General features: G+C 44.1%; 1 protein-coding gene across 2 annotated transcripts in view; it reads left to right on the top strand.

Annotated features, from left to right (window-relative positions):
• SH3BGR (SH3 domain binding glutamate rich protein) overlaps window positions 1–13873 on the top strand; it is a 53994-nt gene extending 40121 nt beyond the window's left edge. Inside the window, exons 4-8 of one of the 2 annotated variants that reach the window (XM_069474941.1) lie at window positions 135–209; window positions 1033–1119; window positions 9189–9218; window positions 10685–10814; window positions 13436–13679. In XM_069474941.1, the coding sequence (XP_069331042.1) occupies window positions 135–209; window positions 1033–1119; window positions 9189–9218; window positions 10685–10780 (288 nt within the window). In that variant the 3' untranslated portion in view covers window positions 10781–10814; window positions 13436–13679. Of the gene's footprint in view, window positions 1–134; window positions 210–1032; window positions 1120–9188; window positions 9219–10684; window positions 10815–13435 lie in introns of both variants that reach the window. The other variant, XM_069474942.1, reaches the window with a different exon arrangement.
• Window positions 13874–19555: the final 5682 nt, after the last annotated feature.

Below are 19555 nucleotides of genomic sequence, written 5' to 3'. Positions count from 1 at the left end.
ACTTAGGTTACAGCGTTCTTGTGAAGATAAAATGAAGGATGAAGACAAATATAACTTGAATAGGTAAAAGACATTGAAATGCAAGCTATTATCCTCAAGAAAATCCTCCAACATTCTCAATTTATATGACGCAGGTAGAAAAATCGCCCGAGGAAGCATCCTCCCTTCCCAATGGTGATGAAGCGGCAGAGGCACAGAGCACCGCAGAGGTAAGGGCTGGGCTTTTTTTTTTTTTTTTTAAAGACAGGGTCTCACTCTTTTGCCCAGGCTGGAGTGCAGTGGCCTGGTCATAGTTCACTGTGGCCTCCAACTCCTGGGCTCGAGTGACTCTCCTGCCTCAGCCTCCCAGGCAGCTGGGACTACAGGTGTGCACCAACAGCACGCCTGGCTAATTTGTCTATTTTTGTAGTAATGGGGTCTTGCTACATTGCCCAGGCTTGTCTTGAACTTCCCCCTTGGCCTCCCAAAGCACTGGGATTGCAGGTGTGAGCCACTGCGCCCACCAGTGCTGGTATTTTGAACTCTCTTCCTCCATACCTGTTTCTGCATAATGTCCATTTGGTCCTAATCCTTCTCTCTCTGTCTGCCTTTCTTCTCTCCACCCTATCCGTCCATCCATCCATCCCTCTATTCTTCCCTCTCTCTATCTATGTATGTCTACCTTATCTAATTTTCAGTCTCTAAAATTCTAAAGCCTCCGTTCATACAAGCAATGGAAAACAAACACTGTAAATATCAACTTCTTTGATGTTCTCTTCAGAAGCCTTAAATGGGTGCATGGAAACTCCTTGCTCAAGCAGTTTATCACTCTACAGGGTAGATCAGATCTATTGACTTACCCCAAAGATCCCATCGGCAGTTTTGGGGTTTGGCTCTATGCTGTAGTAGCTGAGTGAACTAAAAAATAGGAGGTCTGTGTTTGCTTCATTTATGTGTTATGTCCCTAAATAAGAAAGCCACATTGTGGTGGCCTGGTTTCTCCTCGGGAGCTTCTCTAAGGTGAGTGACATCCTGGGTTTCCTTTCTGACCAGGGCACAGAGAAGGCTGAAGACAGTGGAGAGAATGAGGCACAAAAAGCGGATGGGGAAGATGCCGGCAACCTCCCTGGACCCCAGAAGGTGAGTGTTTGCTTTTTCATGGTGGTTTCCTTGGATTCAGCTCCGTTCTGCACTTACTGGGCTTCTGCTGCTCGACGTGGGCACACAGCAGCGAGGAAGTGAGGGGCTGGGAGCTCAGCGGGGCGGAGACAGGTAATCCAGATGCATGTGTTAACCCTGTGGTCCAGGTGTGGAGAGGGCTAAAGGAAGGACAGGGGAAGGACCCTGAGCCCAGGCGGGAGGCAGCCGGCTAGATGGGCTTTCATAATTTGTCGTGACGTTGCTATGGTCAGGCCGGTGCATGTTCTTTACCAAACACGGGGCCTTACTGCTTGGTCAGGATCAAGGGCCGACTCCTAGTGCACACCCATCCCAGAGCCCTGCGTAGCGGGGAAACAGAGCTGGGGGGCGTTGGGGAGGGGGAGCGTTATCTCTGGGAGGACACAGGAGCTGGAAGATGAAAAGGGGACCTTGGGGAGGGAAACTGACACTAGATTCAAGTCCAATCAGGGAAATAGCAGATCCCAGCAAAGTTACATGATTAATTCTAAAGGAGCTCCCATTCATGGGCAGTGGGATAAGGTTGGGGTGGGGGAGGGAGACTGTGGTTCTGCAAGCATCAGATAATGGGGGAGCAGATGGGCCACTTATTCAAGGAATTCTGAAAATGTGATGAGAAGCTGGACACAGGGAGGCCTTGACTGCAGAGGGAGCCTCGAGGGGCCGGAGTTGGGGGGTGCAGGCATCTGGTCGAGGCTCCCCGTAGCACAATTGCAGTGGACTTCTCCACTGGGCCAGTTGTAGCAAAGACTGTTTATCAACCCCCGATGGTCTGCGTGTTTATTAATTCCAGCAGAGGTGTGGAAGCTTTTACAGCGTTAGACCCTCATCCCAGCAGATAGAACGTGGCCAGGAAGGGGCTGAGACCGACAGCCACACCGTGGAAAGTGGGCGTGCCGGGCTGGGCATCCATTTGTTTTTATCTTTAGGGATTTAAATTTGGGAGGGGCCAGGGCAGCAAATTTCCTCCTGTTTAGCCTTATATTGAGCAAAGATCGCTATTTCAAATTCTTGATAATTTACAACTCTGAAGTTTTTTGTTTTGGAGAAAGACAGAATCTTCAATTTATTTTATTTTATTTTATTTTATTTTTTTGAGACAGAGTCTCACTCTGTTGCCCTGGATAGAGTGCAGTGGTGTCAGCCTAGCTCACAGCAACCTCCAACTCCTGGGCTCAAGAGATCCCTCTGCCTCAGCCCCCTGAGTCTCTGGGACTACAGGCGCACACCACTATGCTGGCTCATTTTTCTATTTTTTCTTTCTTTCTTTTTTTTTTTTGTAGAGATGGGGTCTCATTCTTGCTCAGGCTGGTCTCGAACTCCTGAGCTCAAGCGATCCTCCCACCTTAGCCTCCCAGAGTGCTAGAATTACAGGCGTGAGCCACCATGCCTGTCCAAAATCTTCAATCTTAACCTAGAAGTTAGATGGAGTTTCATGGCAGTCGGTAAAATTCAGAATTAATACTTTTAATATTAAATACACTGATAGTTTCATTATCTTGTATTTTTTAAAAAAATCTGTGTTTTACAATTTGAACTTTGCATGAATTGCCTAATGTACTCTTACAGTATTATTGATTGTTACTTTGGAATTTAGTTTGCTTCTTTGTGACATAGCGATAAAGATGAAAGACAACCCCTCTGCCCCATGAGACCAGAGGGGGCCTTGTTATCATCAGATACCGCTGGTGACAGCAGGGCAGGCTCTGCTTCAGCTGCCGCCGCTGGGCTGGGTTAGTTCTATGAAGCGATGCGTTACCCAGCTTGGCGGTTCTCTTCGTGACTACTTTTTAAACTCGTGAACCCTTGACAAAGTAAATTATGATCCTGTGAATCCCTAAAGGAATTTTAAAAATCATTGCGGTTATTTTTGCATAGGCTGTGATGAAGAAATGACCGTTAAGTGAAAGATACTTTTATTGTGGATGAATATATTATTAACATTATATTACCACTTTTCAACCACTTGATAATATTTATTCCACATAAAGACAGATTCTGTTTCTCATTTGACAAGTGACACTTGCTCCTTGACTTGCTTTCATTCAATTAAATAGGAAAAAACCCATGATTTGTCAGTAAATAAATGAAAAGTAACATGATATGGTTAGCTTTCATGAATATGTATGAAAATAGACTAAAACTGAAAATTTTAAAAGGAGGCAGAAACTACCTGGTATTTAGGATGCCTGCATTTTGGGCTTAAAGAACCTACTGGTTTGTCTTTATGGCGTTTGGGTTTGGTTCTGAAGGCTGAGATGGGAGGACATCTCAGGCTGTTTGTAATGACTTCACGGCTCACGGCGCACCCTGGGCGTAGACAGGCTTGTGTGTAATCAGAAAAGCAGGTCTGATCTCTATGTTTTTTGAACACTGATTTTCAAAGTGCTAGACCCACCTGGTCGTTTCATCTGGATGTCACACTTAGGTAAATCTAAGGCTTTAACCACTCTGGCTCTGTCGAAAACCATCTTGAGGCGATTCTGTGGATTTGTCCTTTTGGCTCCTCCTGGCTCGTAGTTAGACACCGGGGCGCCCGCGCTTCCCCCCTTATCCGACGCCCCGTGATGGATGTGAAGCTTAAGATATTAGCCAGCCTACATTTGCTTCTGAGTTTCACGGGCAGGGGACGTCAGCTTTCTTTATTTCTGTAACTGTCCCTCTTCCCGCTTCATGCCCCACCTCGAGGGTGGCAAGAAATTCAGGCCAGGTGGGGTGTGAGACCCTCTGCTTCCCGGGGTCTTACGGACATCCTGGAGTCACCAGTGGTGACCAGGCAGGAACGGGCTCTGGTTCTTTGTCCGAAGTGGCCTTTCTGCTGTCTGTCCCTCGGCGTGGGTCAGGCCCTCTGCTCTGGCTGGACACGCACTTGCCCCTCGCAGCGGCTGGCCCTCTGACCTCAGGTGCTGCCACCCCTGCAGAGTGCCCAGGTGCTGCCTGAGATGCCCCCGTGGCCCCCGGCTCGGCTTCTGTGTGCGGGCAGGGCCTGGGCAGTGCCCCTCCTGGAAGCCCCTTCTCTCCTCAGTCTGGCCGCTTCAGTCTTGCCAACTCCCAGCCCTGATCCCAAGCTCTTTTGTTTTCAGAGCCCACCTGCTTCATTGCCTGTGTTAGCCCAGGGTTTTGAAACATAGGGCCTATAATTTCTTCCCTAGGGCTGGGGAGCTGGAACCAATAGGTGGAGTGGGGGAGAGAAAAGAACTCGTACTCCCCCTGCCAAGCTCTGTGTAGTAGGAAGAACAAAACAGAGATTCATGTCCTGGCATTCAGCCACACTTGTTATGAGAAGGAATAAAAACATTTTAAAAACATTTTGTTCCGAAATAATTATAGACTCACAGAAAGTCGCAAAGATATCAGAGTCCTGCGTGCCGTTCACCCGGCTTCCCACTGTGGTGACATCCCATCTGGCCGTAGTACAACAGTAAAACCAGGAGTGTGATACACCAACCAAATACACCTTGGTTGGTGTATTTCTGTTAACTAAACCACAAACCCTACTCAGTTTTCACTGCTTTTTAACCTGCATTCATTTTTGTGTTAAAAACAATTTTAAAGTGTGCAATGGTAAACCACAGAAACAAACCGAAACGCTCCCTCTGGCAGCTGGCAGCGTTCAGCTGAGTGATGAAGCGGGTAAGTGACTAGTCAGTGCTCACCTGATCTCTGCTGTTACACGTGCACCCTCGATGCCCATGAGTAAGCACTGTGACCATTCCATTTAATGTAGAAGGATATTTACCTAAGTGTTTCACATTGATTAAAAAACAGAAATGGAAAAGAAACCATCATCTCCTTTAATGATATGGATGTCCCCTGATCACCTCCCCAGCCTAGCTCACAGCAACCTCAAATTCCCGGACTCAAGTAATCCTCCTGCCTCAGCCTCCCGAGTAGCTGGGACTACAGGTGTGCGGCACCATGCCTGGCTAATTTTTCTGTTTTAATTTTTTCTATTTTAGTTGCCTGGCTAATTTCTTTCTATGTTTAGTAGAGACAAGGTCTCGCTCTTGCTGAGGCTGGTCTCAAACTCCTGACCTCAAGTGATCCTCCCGCCTCAGCCTCCCTGCGTGCTAGGATTACAGGTGTGAGCCACCATGCCCACCTGCCTCTGAGGTTCTTAAACACGGGCTGCCGAGATGTATATTCCGCGCTTGATAACAGACTGGGGCAGCGTTTGGGAGGCCAGGGAGGTGAACACTGAAGAGACCGTTACTTCGTGCCTGGGAAGATCTTACCTGTAACTGCAAGAAAAAAGGGACCTCATGGGCCCTGGTCTGGTGACCCATGGGAGGGCGAGGGGCTGAGGAGGAGAGGGGAGGTTTGCGAGGAGGAGAGGAGGATGGCAGAAGGTCATCTCAGCTTCTGGGCACTCTCCAGGAAAGGAATTGCAGACCAGGGACATCACAAGAACTTTGTAAGATGCTGGAAACGTTGCAACTTGTTCATGTTTGTGTTTGGTTGTGCTCAAGTGAAATTATATTACTAGCAAGGTAAAATGATTTTAAATTGTATGCTTTGCAAACCCAGTTATCCAATCCGAGAATCTGTAAGCCCTTGGCTTGATTGATGACGTGATTATGGTCTGTAAATCACCCCTCTTGGCTTTCTCCAACAGCAGGCTTGAGGGACGTTCCTTTTCCAAGTGGCAAACATTGGTATCGGTTTGCGGGAGCAGTTTGCAGGTCCCAGGCTGGGTCCCTGGCGTGTCTGAAGCTTGAGAGGACCCTGCTCCTGTCCTCTCAGCCCCTGCCACGCTGAGGCCAGCTGCCCTCCCCGGTCTCCCACACCAGCCACCTGTCCCCACCGACCACTGCCTGACACTCACCACCACTGACACTTGTCCTTAGTTCTGGCCATGTGCCACGTCAGCAGCCTGCTTCCCTGGCCAAGTCCCCAGTGAAAATAGCTGCTGTGGAAGGTTCTAAGACTTCCCACTTCCCCTTTCTAGCTTTCTCAGAAGAACAAAAAGGTGAAATTATTTTAAGATGGACACTCTCTCAAGTTGGCGGTTCATACCTTGTCCTAAGATCTTGCCGGATCTTGGCTTAATTATCTTTAAATAAATGGGCTTTTGTCAATACGATTATTTGCCAACCATAAAATTTAATTCAAACATTTTACATAGATAACTTTTAAGGATAGGCCCAACTTTGATAATTTATAATTCTGTGAGCTAAGATTGAAAGTGTAAGTTTTTTTTTTTTAATTAACATATTCCACCTCATCCCGAGAGGGATTTGAAGCAGGATAGCATTCCATAAATGCGTTCATTCAAGATTTTATGGACAGACTGAGTGCTGCCACGTGCCAGGCACAGTTCCAGGGACTGGGGAGGAAGCAACAAAAATGACAAAGTGCCGGCTCCCTGGAGCTTGTGTTCTGGCAGACAGATGATGCAAAGTCCTCCAAGGCTTACCTGACCTTCTGGGGCTAAGCATTTCTATAACTCCTCTGAGCACTTACTTTCTCTACTTAGCGTATCTTTCAAGAAATTAAGGTCAATTCGAATATTGATAAAGAGTGCTAGTTAGATCCCTCCGCACTTGTTGTGAGCGCACCTGTAAAAGCTGAGACTTATGTTCCATTTGACTTGCTACTGCCCTCCAGGCTAGCTGTCAGGTTGACCCCGTTTTGTTAATAGTGTGTATCTGGTTAGTTCATCTGTTTCAGCTGAATACAGTTAATAACTAGATTTGGAAGAATGTAAAACTTGACATAATCAACAGTTCTATGCTGCATATGGTGAATTTTAATCTGATCTCACGTGGCTAAGAAGAAAGTTAACGTTCTTTGAGATGCAAAGAGCCAACAGCAGATTGGGCCCGTTCTCACAGCCAATCATTAACACGCATTTATTGAGCTTGTACCTTGGTTCCAGACAGTGGCTGGGCCCTGGGGATCCCAAAATGAGTGAGACACAGGTCATGCCCCCAAGCACACAGACTCGTTAGGGCGACAGATAAGCAGTGATGATTATGGGAACAAATAAGAAGGTCCCCTAACTGAACTTTGTGGGTTAGGAAAGTCTTCTTTGGAACTGTCATTTTGAGCTGTGGCCGACATGAGAAATTGCATGCGATTCAGGACGACTTACAGAGCGCTGAGGGGTGAGGCCGGAGGGGAAGCAGGGCCAGGTGGTCTCTTAGCCATTCCAAGGAGTATAGATCTATCTCGAGAAGATGGAGGTTTCTAAACATGAGGTAGTGCAGTGAGGTTTGTTGCCGTTTGGCCACAGGGTAGAGCAGATCAGAGAGGAGGAAGACCAGGGGAGGTGATGATCGCTCCTCAAGGGCTCCTCTCTGCAGCTCAGGTGAGCAGAGGTGGCAGTCATGGCAGGGGAGGGACGGGATGTGGCAGGACCAGGCAGCATTAAAGAGACACAGTTAACACATCACCATGGAAGCAACACCCGGATTTCGCAACAAGTGCGAGACTCTGTTTCCTTGGACATTATTTTAACACTAAAACTTGGCGTGTCACTTTGGGGTTTAACGCAAAGGTTAGTGCTGAGAAATCCTCCTGGCCTGACTCGGACCTGGCCAGCTCTGTCAGCTTTCCCGTTCAGTGCCAGCCTCAGAAATCCGGGGGTGTCGTTCCGGAACAGGCCGAGCGGTGAGGCGGTAGTGTGTGGGCGTCTGTGACTTGCCGTCTGTGCTGACTTGGGAGGCAGCCTGTGGAGTAGGAAGGATCGGGAGACGCAGAGCAAGTCCCAGTGCTGCTGATTACTTGCCCTGTGACCTTCAGCAGGCGACGTCACTCTGTGGCCTCAGTGTCCTCATCTGCCCAAAGAAGGGTGAGAAGATACGTGTGACTGCAGGGTTGCTTTCGACGCCTCCTGCTCCTGGTTCCCTGAGCTCACTGCCTAAGCTGTGGGACATTAGGAATTTTTAGGGACTGCTCTTAAGAACCACATCTCTCTACTTAATTAAAGTGGTGGTAGCACTCTGGCCCCGGAGAGGTTTATGGTTTTATCACTGGCCCTGACCCATTTTGGGAAGGGATGGAAATGCTTTCATTTCCTTCTTGGAGTTGCATTCTTAGGAGATGTAACCTGGTCGTCTTGCTTTGATCTGGTTGGCAGCTTGCAGAGTAGAGACCTGTTTGAGCTTTTGGTGACCCTACTCACAGGTACCTTGCAAGTTTTTTCTTTGCCCAGAATTCAGTGTTTAAATACTGTGTGTTTTAAAAAAAAAAGTGTGTTAAAAAAAATGTGTGTAAAAATGTGTGTAAAAAAAAAGTTATTTTTTTCAAATAGAGAAAAAGTTTTTTGGTCTACTTTTATTAATTGGTTCAAAGCTGAAGCAAAGACATCCTTATGAGGGAATAAAGGCAGAAAATACATTTTTGTTCAAATTTTTTAATTGCTTGCATATACGGTCTGAATTTTACTAGATAGCTCTACAGATCTGTGGTGTGTTTTGGAAACAGAGACAGAATTGTACATATTACTAAGCAATATTACTAATTAATTACATCTTGAGTAATTAATTAATGATAATGATGAGTGATGGGAAAATGTCTTTAATCTCCTAATATTCCAAGAGCTTGAAATATGATGCATGAAACAGACCAGGCGCCGTGGCTCACGCCTGTAATCCTAGCACTCTGGGAGGCCGAGGCAGGAGGATCGCTTGAGCTCAGGAGTCCAAGACCAGCATAAGCAAGAAGAGACCAAAACAGAAAAATAAGGCAGGTGTTGTGGCATGTGCTTGTAGTCCCAGCTACTTGGGAGGCTGAGGCAGGAGGATCGCCTGAGCCCAGGAGTTTGAGGTTGCTGTGAGCTGTGATGACACCACTGCACTCTACCTGGGGTGACAGAGCAAGACTCTGTCTCAAAAAAAAAAAAGTGTGAAATAAGTATGGATCACCCAGTTATCATATCTTTGCTATTTTCATATTTTTTGGATAAATTAATGTGCTGTTTATTTTGATTAGCTTGTATTTTATTATAGTTTGCTTAATTTTCAGATTCAACTTAAAATTTACGTGAATTCATGTTTCTTTTTTTAATTTTGATTTATGAACCAAAGGAAGAAGAAGGAGAGACAGCAACAGAAGAGGTACGGTCTGTCGTCTTTAGTAGTTTTGCTTAATCGGCTTGACTAAAACATCTTTTAGGTGAGAGGATTTCAGCATTAGCCACCGTCCCCTTGTTCTTTGTGAGATGCGGGCACTGATGCAAACCGCACACCCAGAAAATCCGCCTTTAGCCTGCTGAGAAGCCTGATGTAAGCTGGGGAAAATGTGTCCAGGGGAGGTGGGTAGAGAGACAGGGCTTGGCCAGGACCCTTTCCTGGGCCCCTGGGTTGCAGGTGTATTTGGTGGTTTCTCACTGGTCACAGGCCAGGCTGGGCCAGGGCAGTCGGTGGAGATTCCTTCTCCTGCCCGCTTTTATGTTTTTGAACATTTTTGGATTAATCACTTTAAATGCTAATCAGAGAACTAAATAAAAGTTGAGAACACAAGGATATGGAGAATAATTTACCAAAAGTCTCATGTATTGTCTAGGTGTTTCAACACACGGTCATCAACATTAGAGTCCCAAATGTTAAAAGAAATCCTCCCCAAATAATTTAATTATTGAAATTATAAAATAATTCATGATCTTTATGGAAAACTTAGAAAATACAGATAAAAGAAGAAAATAGCTTACAAACGCCATTACCCAGAGATAACCACTAGCCACACACACACACACACACACACACGCACATGTAATTATCAAATCTTGGTGAATACTCTTTCATAATCTACTTTTTTTCATGTAATGTATCTGTACTTTGGGAGAGTAGTAAATATAGATCTGTGTCTTTATTTTTAATGTTAATATATCAAACTAATCCCTATTCTTAGACCTAAAGCTTATTTCTAACTTACTCTACATCATAATTTTTCATTATTATCAAGTTATATCTTTCCAATAATTATTTCTTTTGTTTCTCTCTTGTTAAGCAAGCTTCCACTTTTGAAAATCCTATTTTTATGTCTAAAGACAAGACAAAAACATATTATTAACTTGGAATTCATTCCAGATTTTATGTACAGGCTGCTGATAACTTTGGCTTGAAGAAATTAGCTTGTTACAACAAAATATAACCAGCTCATACATTTAAAAGCTCATCCTTTCTGACAAAATTCTATTTGCTGAGATTCTTTTTGTATTTTATTCTTCGAACTGTATACCATCTGACTTTGTAAAGGTTATTTGATGAGAATAGTTTGTTAATATGAGTGAAGAGTATGCTTAAGAGAAATCATGATAGATTAGAATGAAGGCACTGTTCTGCGGCACGATTCCAGATGGTGAAGCCTGTGTTTTGAAGGACGATGTCTGCGTGTGTTTGCGTGTGTGTGTTGTGTGGGGTGTGTGTATGGGAGTGTGTGGTGTAGTGTCTGTGTGTGGGGTGTGTGGTATGTGTGGGGTGGGGCCTCTCAACTCTAGTCTGAGATTTTATATTCTTTTTCTCATTTCTGTATCTTCGGCCCTTACACTTCTTGATAACAATGCCATTTTGGCTAAAACAAGACAGAAGAAATAACCGAGGAGGGAGCAGAAGGGGAAGCGGAGGAAGAGGAAACTGAAGGAGAAGAGGAGCCAGGAGAGGAAGGAGAAGATTCTTAGGCCTTTCCATGCTCAATTTCTTCCACGTTTCCAGGTAGCTACAGAATTCTGGGGCTGAGGCACCTGTTTGTTACAGGATGTGAGATGCGTTACGCTTACTTGGGAATAGAGAAAGGGCATCCCGATCACAGCCACCTGTCTCCCTTCCCAGGACTGGGTCTGTGCACCTTGACGGTGGCCACACCCCTTTCCGGAGCTGAAGGGCTGGCGACTTTCAGTGGTCCCAGTTCTTGGGCTCTCCCGGGCACGGAGGGCTACGGGCGATAGGATTTCTAGAAAAGGTGTACCTTCGAGGCAAGGAAGAGTTTTGTTTTGCTTCTTCCTGTTACTCTATGTAACTTTGATTTAAGGGAAGGCACAGCAAGTGTTCTCTTATCATCACTCTGTTATCTAGACTCCTCTACTGAACACCTGCACCTCTGGACGGGACTGAAAATTGATGTTCAGAATGATGCCAATAAATTATAACATTAAAAAAATCACAAAGTTGGCTCTTGATTCATGCAGGAAAATTATTGGTGCCAGAGGTTTAGTCATAAGTGCTTGATGTTACATTTTCATTTATTAAATATTAACCAGAACACTCCTGTAGAAACACTGGATTATGGTGAAGTCACTTTAGGTATCCTTGACAAGTAAGCTTTTGCTGCTTGTAGCAAAAATAATTGTTACTCTTAACAGTTTGGTAAGTGCCACATAATTCATACTTATTAAGTGTTAATGAGATGATAGAATCTGATGATAATGGATATTGAGGACATGAGGGTATGCTTAAATATTGTAAGGCTTGTAGATAAGACAGTATGTATGGAAACACCTGAAGACCATTAAGTGGTATAAAAATATCTGGCTTTACCAGATATTTGGCACATACCTATGTATATGTTGTATTCTTATTAATATGGTCTTGCAACCAAATTTGAGGTGGTAGTTTATTCTCTAGGGCAGCAATGCTTATAGTTTTGCTCTAGTGCTATAAGAGTTTTTTTAAAAAAATTTAAATTAAAACAAGTTTTTTAGTTCCCTACTGTCCATATGATGCCTCCACTGAAAAATGTCAGACAGAGTTTTTGGCTGTTTCTCTTGGGCAGCCAGGGAAGGCGACAGTGAGGGAATACGCACTCACAAGCGCACAGTTAAGGTCTGTGATGACACTTGGTGTCTGTCCAGACAAGGTGGACAGAAGGTTCTTCTAGAGAAGGAAGAGGAATCCCTGGTGCTCTGTAGATATTGGCTAACAAATAGCAATGTTCTATGCACCAAAGACCAATTTGAATAGGAGGGACCTCCCTTCTTAATATGCTTACAAATAAAAAGTTAATATAAAAACTGCTTAATATATTTTTCGGGCATCTTGGAGCTGGTGAGAGTTGTCATCACAGTTTGTTATTAGACCATAAAGGTTTTATCACGCATTTGCTTAAATTACAAAGCGAGTCTAGCCCATGATTTGATGTCTTCCCGATGATTTCGTTCATGCTCTGGACACAGAAAGCTCTACTTTAGGGACTACTGCTTGTCACTTTGGTCACGATTCCATCTCTAAGGAGTGGGTTGGAACTCATTTTTGAAAAACATTAAACTTCCAAGGCTACTTTTAAGACATTCTACCTGCAGAATAGTAGGAAATGAAAATATGCTGATACTTATCCTCATACCAGAAACAAAACATGACAAAACCCACAGTAAAGGACTCATAAGTACTGTTTAAGTCTGTGTCTGTTCACTCTGCTTGGAAAGTGCTTTAAAAATTATGCAATTTTAATGTGATAATTATAAAAAAGTATTAAATGTGAAGTGGCACAGCTGAGAGAGAATCCTTAATGTGGACAGACGGCTCTTCATAGGCCAATTCCAAAAAAAAGAAAAAGCAAAGTACAGCTGTGCCTAGCACATTGTGCCTGCTTCTCTGATGGTTCTAGTTTGGAATCCAGTCCATAATAGTCTGCTGTGAGGCCAAAATGCCTGACAGTGAAGGAGTGAACCAGGCAACCCCTAAATCCCACCCCTGACCTCTGGAGAGATTCAATAACCTTCTTTAAAATGCTACATGAAGCTGCAACCAGGCATTCTGCAAATCATTTGGCTTCCAAAGACAAACCCATCTCATAGCTCATGGATAGTCTGTGCATTTTATTTGAGAAGATGATTTTAGGCAGAACATGGCAATGAATGGAACTATGGAAGAATTCTCATTTCCCATGTTTGGAATTGGAGTCAGAATCCAATTGATGGTTAAGTCCCAGGACGAATAATGTACAATATGAGACTCTGGATTTTATATCCCCGAAGGTTGCCACTTGGTGCTATCCTCTAGTCTAGCCAAGGACCATTGAGATTTCCTCCTCCAGGACTAAGCTGTAAATTCAGCCTGTCTACTTTCCATGAAAATGCAGTGGGAAATTATAATCGAGATGTTGACCCCCTTATAGTGCGTGATATGTGTCAGTACAGAGAAAGGCTATACACCTGCTTGGTTTTCCACAAAAAAAAATTTATTTTCCTTTCCTTGAATGGGGGAACAAATCAAATGCTGACTAGCTGTTTATAGAATAAAAGGCAATACTTTCCTTATTATTTAAATAGTGAAGCTTGAGGTAAACATTGTCTATCTCTCTTTAACAGTCTTCCCCTAACATTTCCCCTTTCTTCTAGAAAACCCAAGCCATGAAGCAACATTTCAAATGTCTCCCCACAAACCAAACTCTACGAAATACTTTGGCCTGAAGCTAGCACAGCTCTCTCAGTACCTTCGAGGTTCACCGAGGACTTATTCTATCTGACATGGTTAGATGTACATGGATATAGCTCCTTAATCATAGCAATAGAAATTAAATGTGGACATAGCATATGCATACCTCCATGTGCCTGACGCTGACATTCTTGGCCTTTGCTAAGTTTTTTTTTTTTTTTGCTTTGCATGACTAGACCTTCTTATTAATACTCCAAAAAACACGATTTCAAGATGTGGAACTTCCCTTTGTGATACAATAAAAGTATTTCTTTGTATGTGCCTTATGCTACTTGTCTCGCAATTAGCTTTGAAAATGAAGTGCTTTCCAGAGAACAATCATATAAATAAAGATTAATAGACAAAGATCTTGTCCCAGGGAGCGTGATTTCGTTATTCACAGTGTCTGCTGGTATACGCCTGAACTCAATCTGTCTGTTGCCAAGTCTGACTCCTCGGCGGTGCTTTCCTGTCTGCATTGGGAGGGATGTTTTCTGTTGCACTGATTATTTGGTCCACATTTTCAAATTGCACTGATCGTCTAGTCCCATCATATTTTGAATTGGGCGCGTGGCTGTGCCCATCGTCGTGGAAGCCTTGTCTGCCTGTGACTCCACCGTCCACTTGTGTAGGGATGATGGTGAGGACAGGGACATTTACAGCCCAGTGCCCTTTACATGTTTCTGAGCTGAAGGGAGCGGCTGCTCTCTTTCTCCCGTGTTGACTGATTTGTAGCCACAGCTGCGGAGCCGGAGACTGCGATTTTGCCACCCGATGGCCAGGAGCGTGTGGTCACCAACAGCTGGTCCAGCCCCGATGACGTGCACACCAGGTAGGTTGACGGCGTTTCTCTGCTCACCTGCCCCACCTCAGCTCCCCACAGATATCTTTTCTTTCTTGCAAGATTTTGCACACGTGCTCTTCCTCGTGTTTTTCCTGCAGCAGGCATTGCTTCAGGATCGTCTCCACGCCGTGCTGTCTCCCTATTTTATAATGATTATGGCAATTCCACTTGGAACGGCCATCAACTTTTCCCCTCCTGCGTCTGCCTGTTTGTGTCATCTGGGAATGTATTCTATGGTTGCAGAAGTCGTGTGGCTCTCATGAACTCTAGAAAACAGCTCTTTTCTTGTTACCCTAGTAACAAAAAGGCATTTTGAATAGAATTAGGTTATTTTGTTCCAAATCATTGAACTTTAAAAAACATTTCTCTCTTTGCTAAAAATAAGGTAAAAGAGTATAGTAAAATAGAAATTTATATAATTAAAAATTGATTTCGACTTTTTATTTCATTGCATTCAGTTATGACCTATCTAAAATGCCTGCATAATTTTTTTAACAACTCTACACACAAATAGGCGTTAAGCTTCTTGCTGTTGCTTAGGGTTGACTTTTAGCTCTTCTGTGATAGAATATGATGGAGATAGACTATGCTAGGTGCCAATTTCCCTTGTATTTCTCATATTTTTAAAAATGAAAATAAATATTTATGCTAATAAACAAAGATAACAAATCAGACCACGTATTTTAATCGAATTTTTTTCTTACATTGCCTGTTTTCCTGTAATCAGAAAATTAACGTTCTAGAAGAGTATCTTTATTTGCTCCCATTTAATATTCTTTAAAATATTATTGAAATGCAAAAATCATTAGATCAGTAACACCATATAAATAGTTCCGGTGTTCTTCTAGTTTCAGCTCTACCTGTCACTCTAACCTTTAGTGGTTAATAGATCCAGTGGTATAGTGAGGAAAATTCCAAATGTGGACCAAAATACGGTTAAAAAGTCCACACAGTTTTCAATATAGGAAGCTTCTAGAAACTAAGTAACATTGCGAATATGTGAGAAAGAATACTTCAAAAGAAAACCCCAAGTGAACAAGCAAAATCATTTTGGGGGAAAAAAAGAGAAAAGATCAGAAAAATGGGAAAATTCTATGATGATCCGAAGCTAATGGAGGTTCAGAGTTTGATTTGTTAGTATAAAGGAAGCCTGAACATTCGAGGTAATTATTTCTTATCTTTTTTCAGTTAGAAAAGCAACTACAAAAAGCCGGAGTGCATTTTTTCTAGCCACTGAACAATATGTGCTCCTTCCTCTGCACTCCTTGTTTTTCCCCTCCAGGGCTTAATTTCCGTTTCTTTGGATGAAAATCTTCCTTTGGTACAAGGATTGTCATTGAGTTCGTAGTTTTCTCATTAAGTGTGAGAGGTGTAGGAAGAGAATGAAGCAGAGCGCCTGTGAGGTTCCAGGGGAGTATTTACAAATGTTTTCTTTCAAACCCGATTCACTGTTAAACCTGTGCAAGCACTTGGAGCGTGGTGTCAGCTGGCCCTGGCGCATTGTAATGGTAGAGTGTGACCACTGGGTGGTGACAAAAGACTAGCTTCTTGATACGGTGTCGCTGCCCCCGGGCCCCTGGCCGCCTGTCCAAGTTTGGGTACTGTAAATTGAAATTAGAAGGTGAGAATAAGGTATTTGTCAACCAGGTGGAGGAAAACCAAAAATCCCTCCACACCAATTGGTGAATTAATTAGTGTCTCATTTATAATGCTTTTATCCAAGATAACTTATTTTGGGCAAAACGTGCCTTGATCGTTTGCATCTCGCACCCTTGCATTATACGAAAGGAGTCTGAACTCATTTGAGGACTGATTGCATACTGACAATTTTGATCAAGATGCAGCATCTTCCTCTAGTCCATGAATGGCTCTGTCATCATAGAAGCATAAACAGAACCGTGATTGGGGAAGGGGACGATTATCTTTCCCTGCTGCAAGACTTTGAGTCCTAACAGAACATTTGTCCAGATATTTGGAAACATATTCATGGTCCTAACAGAGGCATGCCTTTCATAATTGTCTAGGGTACTTGGCCTTTTTACTTCCTTGTTTTGAAAGGACTTTCTTGGAAGTAGAAAACCTGAGTTGGGAAATCTTTAAAATGCATCGAGTTGTCTTCTGAACTAGAAACTCAGAGGTTGTTCAAAGATGCGGCAACGTTCTCAGGTGTGGACGATTCGAGGTGGGAAGGGCTCAGCCAGGTGGGTGTGAGTAGCACAGAGGGCATGGGGTGGGGACTCAACTCCGGGGACTCTGCAAGCCCAACGTCCTGCAGGCTCAGCTCGGCTCAGCGCGGGAGAGTGAAGCCTGCTCTCAGGCGCACTCCCATGATTAAAATCAGGTTATGGCCTTCCGTACTATTTTTATTTGCTGACACTGACTGAGAGCTTGCCATGAGTCGGGCTCTGTATTAAGGGCTTCATGTAATTGCTACAGTGACCCGCTGAGGTGGACACCATCCTCATTTGACAGATGAGGAAACAGGCACGGGGCATACAGTTCTCTGGAAATGGCAGAGCTGGAGCTGAGATGTACCTGTGTCTGTCTCCAAATCCAGGAGCAGCCTCCCCACAAGCCCTCCCTTCCCCGTCCTTGGCCACAGCCCCGTCCCCCCACGGTGCCCGGCTGGGCAGCGGGCAGTGTGTGCCTCGCCTCGGAGCACCTCCGTCCTGGGTCTCCTCGGGTCCGTGCATTCTGCCTTTGGACTCTCTGAAGCAAGATGACTTGTGCTTCCTGCCTGTGAGCCACATGCTTTGTTTTCTTAGTTGAACCATCAGAAGGCGATTCCATTACCTTCCTCTTGCAGCTCTTCGGGTTGCCCGCGTGGCTACCACCCGCTGCAGTTGTAGAGGGAATTGAATCACCTTCAGCCCACAGAGCTCTAGACATTGGCCTCAGATCCGAAGTCTTAGGTTGCAGGGAGCAAAAACTAAAATTGCCACCTGCCTTTTCCAGTCTGGCTGTCCTTGGGTACATCCGGCCCACTGCTGCTGAAGGACACACTCAGATCTCATTTGGTGCTTAGCTGTCAACTGCCACCGATGACGTGCCCATGTCGCAGCCAGCCCTTCAGGGTGTTTTCAGCGGAGGGAATGGCTCCTTCTGCCTTCTTGCTGGGGATTACTTAATGAGCTGAAATACGTCTTAGTCCTAGGAAACGAATTTTAGTTTGTTTTGTAGCAGGTCATATTTCTCTGTAGTCTTTTAAAAAAATATTTGTTTGTCTACCCCTGGAAAGAAACAAAAGTTATCTAGAGAGAAAAACAAAGCTTATATTAAAAACATCACATTCGTAGTCTAATTTCTATTTAGACTCAGTAAAAATAAATTGGAGAGAAAGGCAACCTGGTTTTATTTTTCTCTACGGAGTAGAGAAGTTTTTCTCCAGCCTTTAACTTGATTCATAAAGAGATTTAAACCTTGAAATAATATTAGATCGACTCCACTAAAAATACACCTTGAGGGTGTTTCAGGGTAGTTAGAAGTAGGATTTCCACGGTTCAGGGAGCTTCTCTTTGGAACATTTAGGCGGGAGAAGACTAGGGGTGCTGAGTGGCCCCTGGACGTACCTCTCCTTGGTTCTCCATGTGGGGGAATTCCTGAGAAGTATTAATAGTTTGTTCTTGTCTGTGGCTGAGTGTGGCCTTCCCAGAGCGTGTTTATTCGTACTGCTGTTGATGGACATTGAAGTCATTTATAGTTTGGGGATATTTTGAATAAAGCCTTCACAAACATTTGTGGACAAGTATTTTTGTGCATGGATGTTTTTATTTCCTTTGAGTAAATACCAAGTAGTAAATTGAGATTGTAGGTTTTTGAGGACAAAATCCACATCCCATTCATTTTTGTGTCCCAGATCGCCGTGCCTTGAGCCTAAACGTGAAGTGAACACCTTGGTGGGAAAAGGGAATGACTATTTAGTGTATGTTTACTAATTGCCAGATACCCTTTAAAAGATTTTTTCATATATTGTCATATTTAGTCCTTTCAACAACCATATGCCATACATGTTATTTTTACAGAGTTTTATTTCTAACTGGAGAAATAGAGGCTTGGGAGAGTTAAGTAGGCTGCCTAGGCGCACACAGCTAGTAAGATGTAGAACTAGGCTTCAGACCCTCTGTTTGACTCCAAAGACCAGGATGACTTGTTCCTATTATTTTTGGCTGCTTATCCAAACAGCTAAGTTGATTTGATTTGTGGGAGAATCCTTACATTCTCCTGAGAGCCTCTGTGGCATCAGGAGAGCCTTCCTGGCCACTGAAGTAGGTCTGATCCCACTACAATAAAGTCTAAGAGTCAGTCTATAGCTCTGGGACACTGACCAGTGTGTCCTATCCTTTACCATTAAACATAAGAGATCATTAGCTGAATTTTTAGAAATCCAACTGCATTTTCCATGGTATCGACATTTTGCTATTAAAATAATTACTGTCACCTTGTAGAAATTTAGACTAATTACTGAGCTCTTTATGTACTGTTGACTCACAATAAGCAACACTTCCACAAAATCCACAGGCTATTTTGGCTTTTTCCTGAACTGCGGGAATCTTTTGGAGAGGAAGCACTTTGAGGGGACCCAGGGCTCTTTAGAATTTCGTAGCAATTCATCCCCTCCACAGGTGTGGCTCAGGAGAGTGGTGGCCAGCAGAGTTCATCATGGTCCCCAGTAAGGCAGAGTGGGTGGGAGACAGGGCTCGTGTGCAGCCGGAATGCCCTGGGCTGTCCACATTGATGAACCAAATACTGAAACACTTGTGTTTCCTGCAGGAAAATTGCAGGCTGCCCTGGCTCCTCCCTGGGACACTGTCGTCTCCATCATCTTAGGATCCAGCAGTGAAAGGGTTAGCACCCATCTCCTCAGGGGGCCTCTGGACCCTGATCCAGTGGCTTGGCCACCATCCGTTCCCACCCTGTGGCCCCATGACAGGAAGTTGTTAAATAGTTTGATTATGACTCCCGGCTAAAAGTTATTTTCAAAACATAAATTTACAGGCATCAGGTCGATCATGTTCTTATCCCACTTTTTAGTATAATATTATAGTCCCCTCATCTGTTGTTTTGCTTTCTAAGGTTTTAGTTACCCTCAGTAAATCAGGATACTTGAGACAGAGAGAGAGAGAGAGAGAGACAGAGAGAGAGACCACATTCACATAACTTTTATTACAGAATATTGTTATAATTTTAGCCCCCTTGCTGA

This window comes from Eulemur rufifrons, chromosome 7 (genome assembly GCF_041146395.1).
Source record: "Eulemur rufifrons isolate Redbay chromosome 7, OSU_ERuf_1, whole genome shotgun sequence".
Taxonomy (NCBI): Eukaryota; Metazoa; Chordata; class Mammalia; order Primates; family Lemuridae; genus Eulemur; species Eulemur rufifrons.
This window is presented reverse-complemented; position numbering and strand designations above follow the sequence as displayed.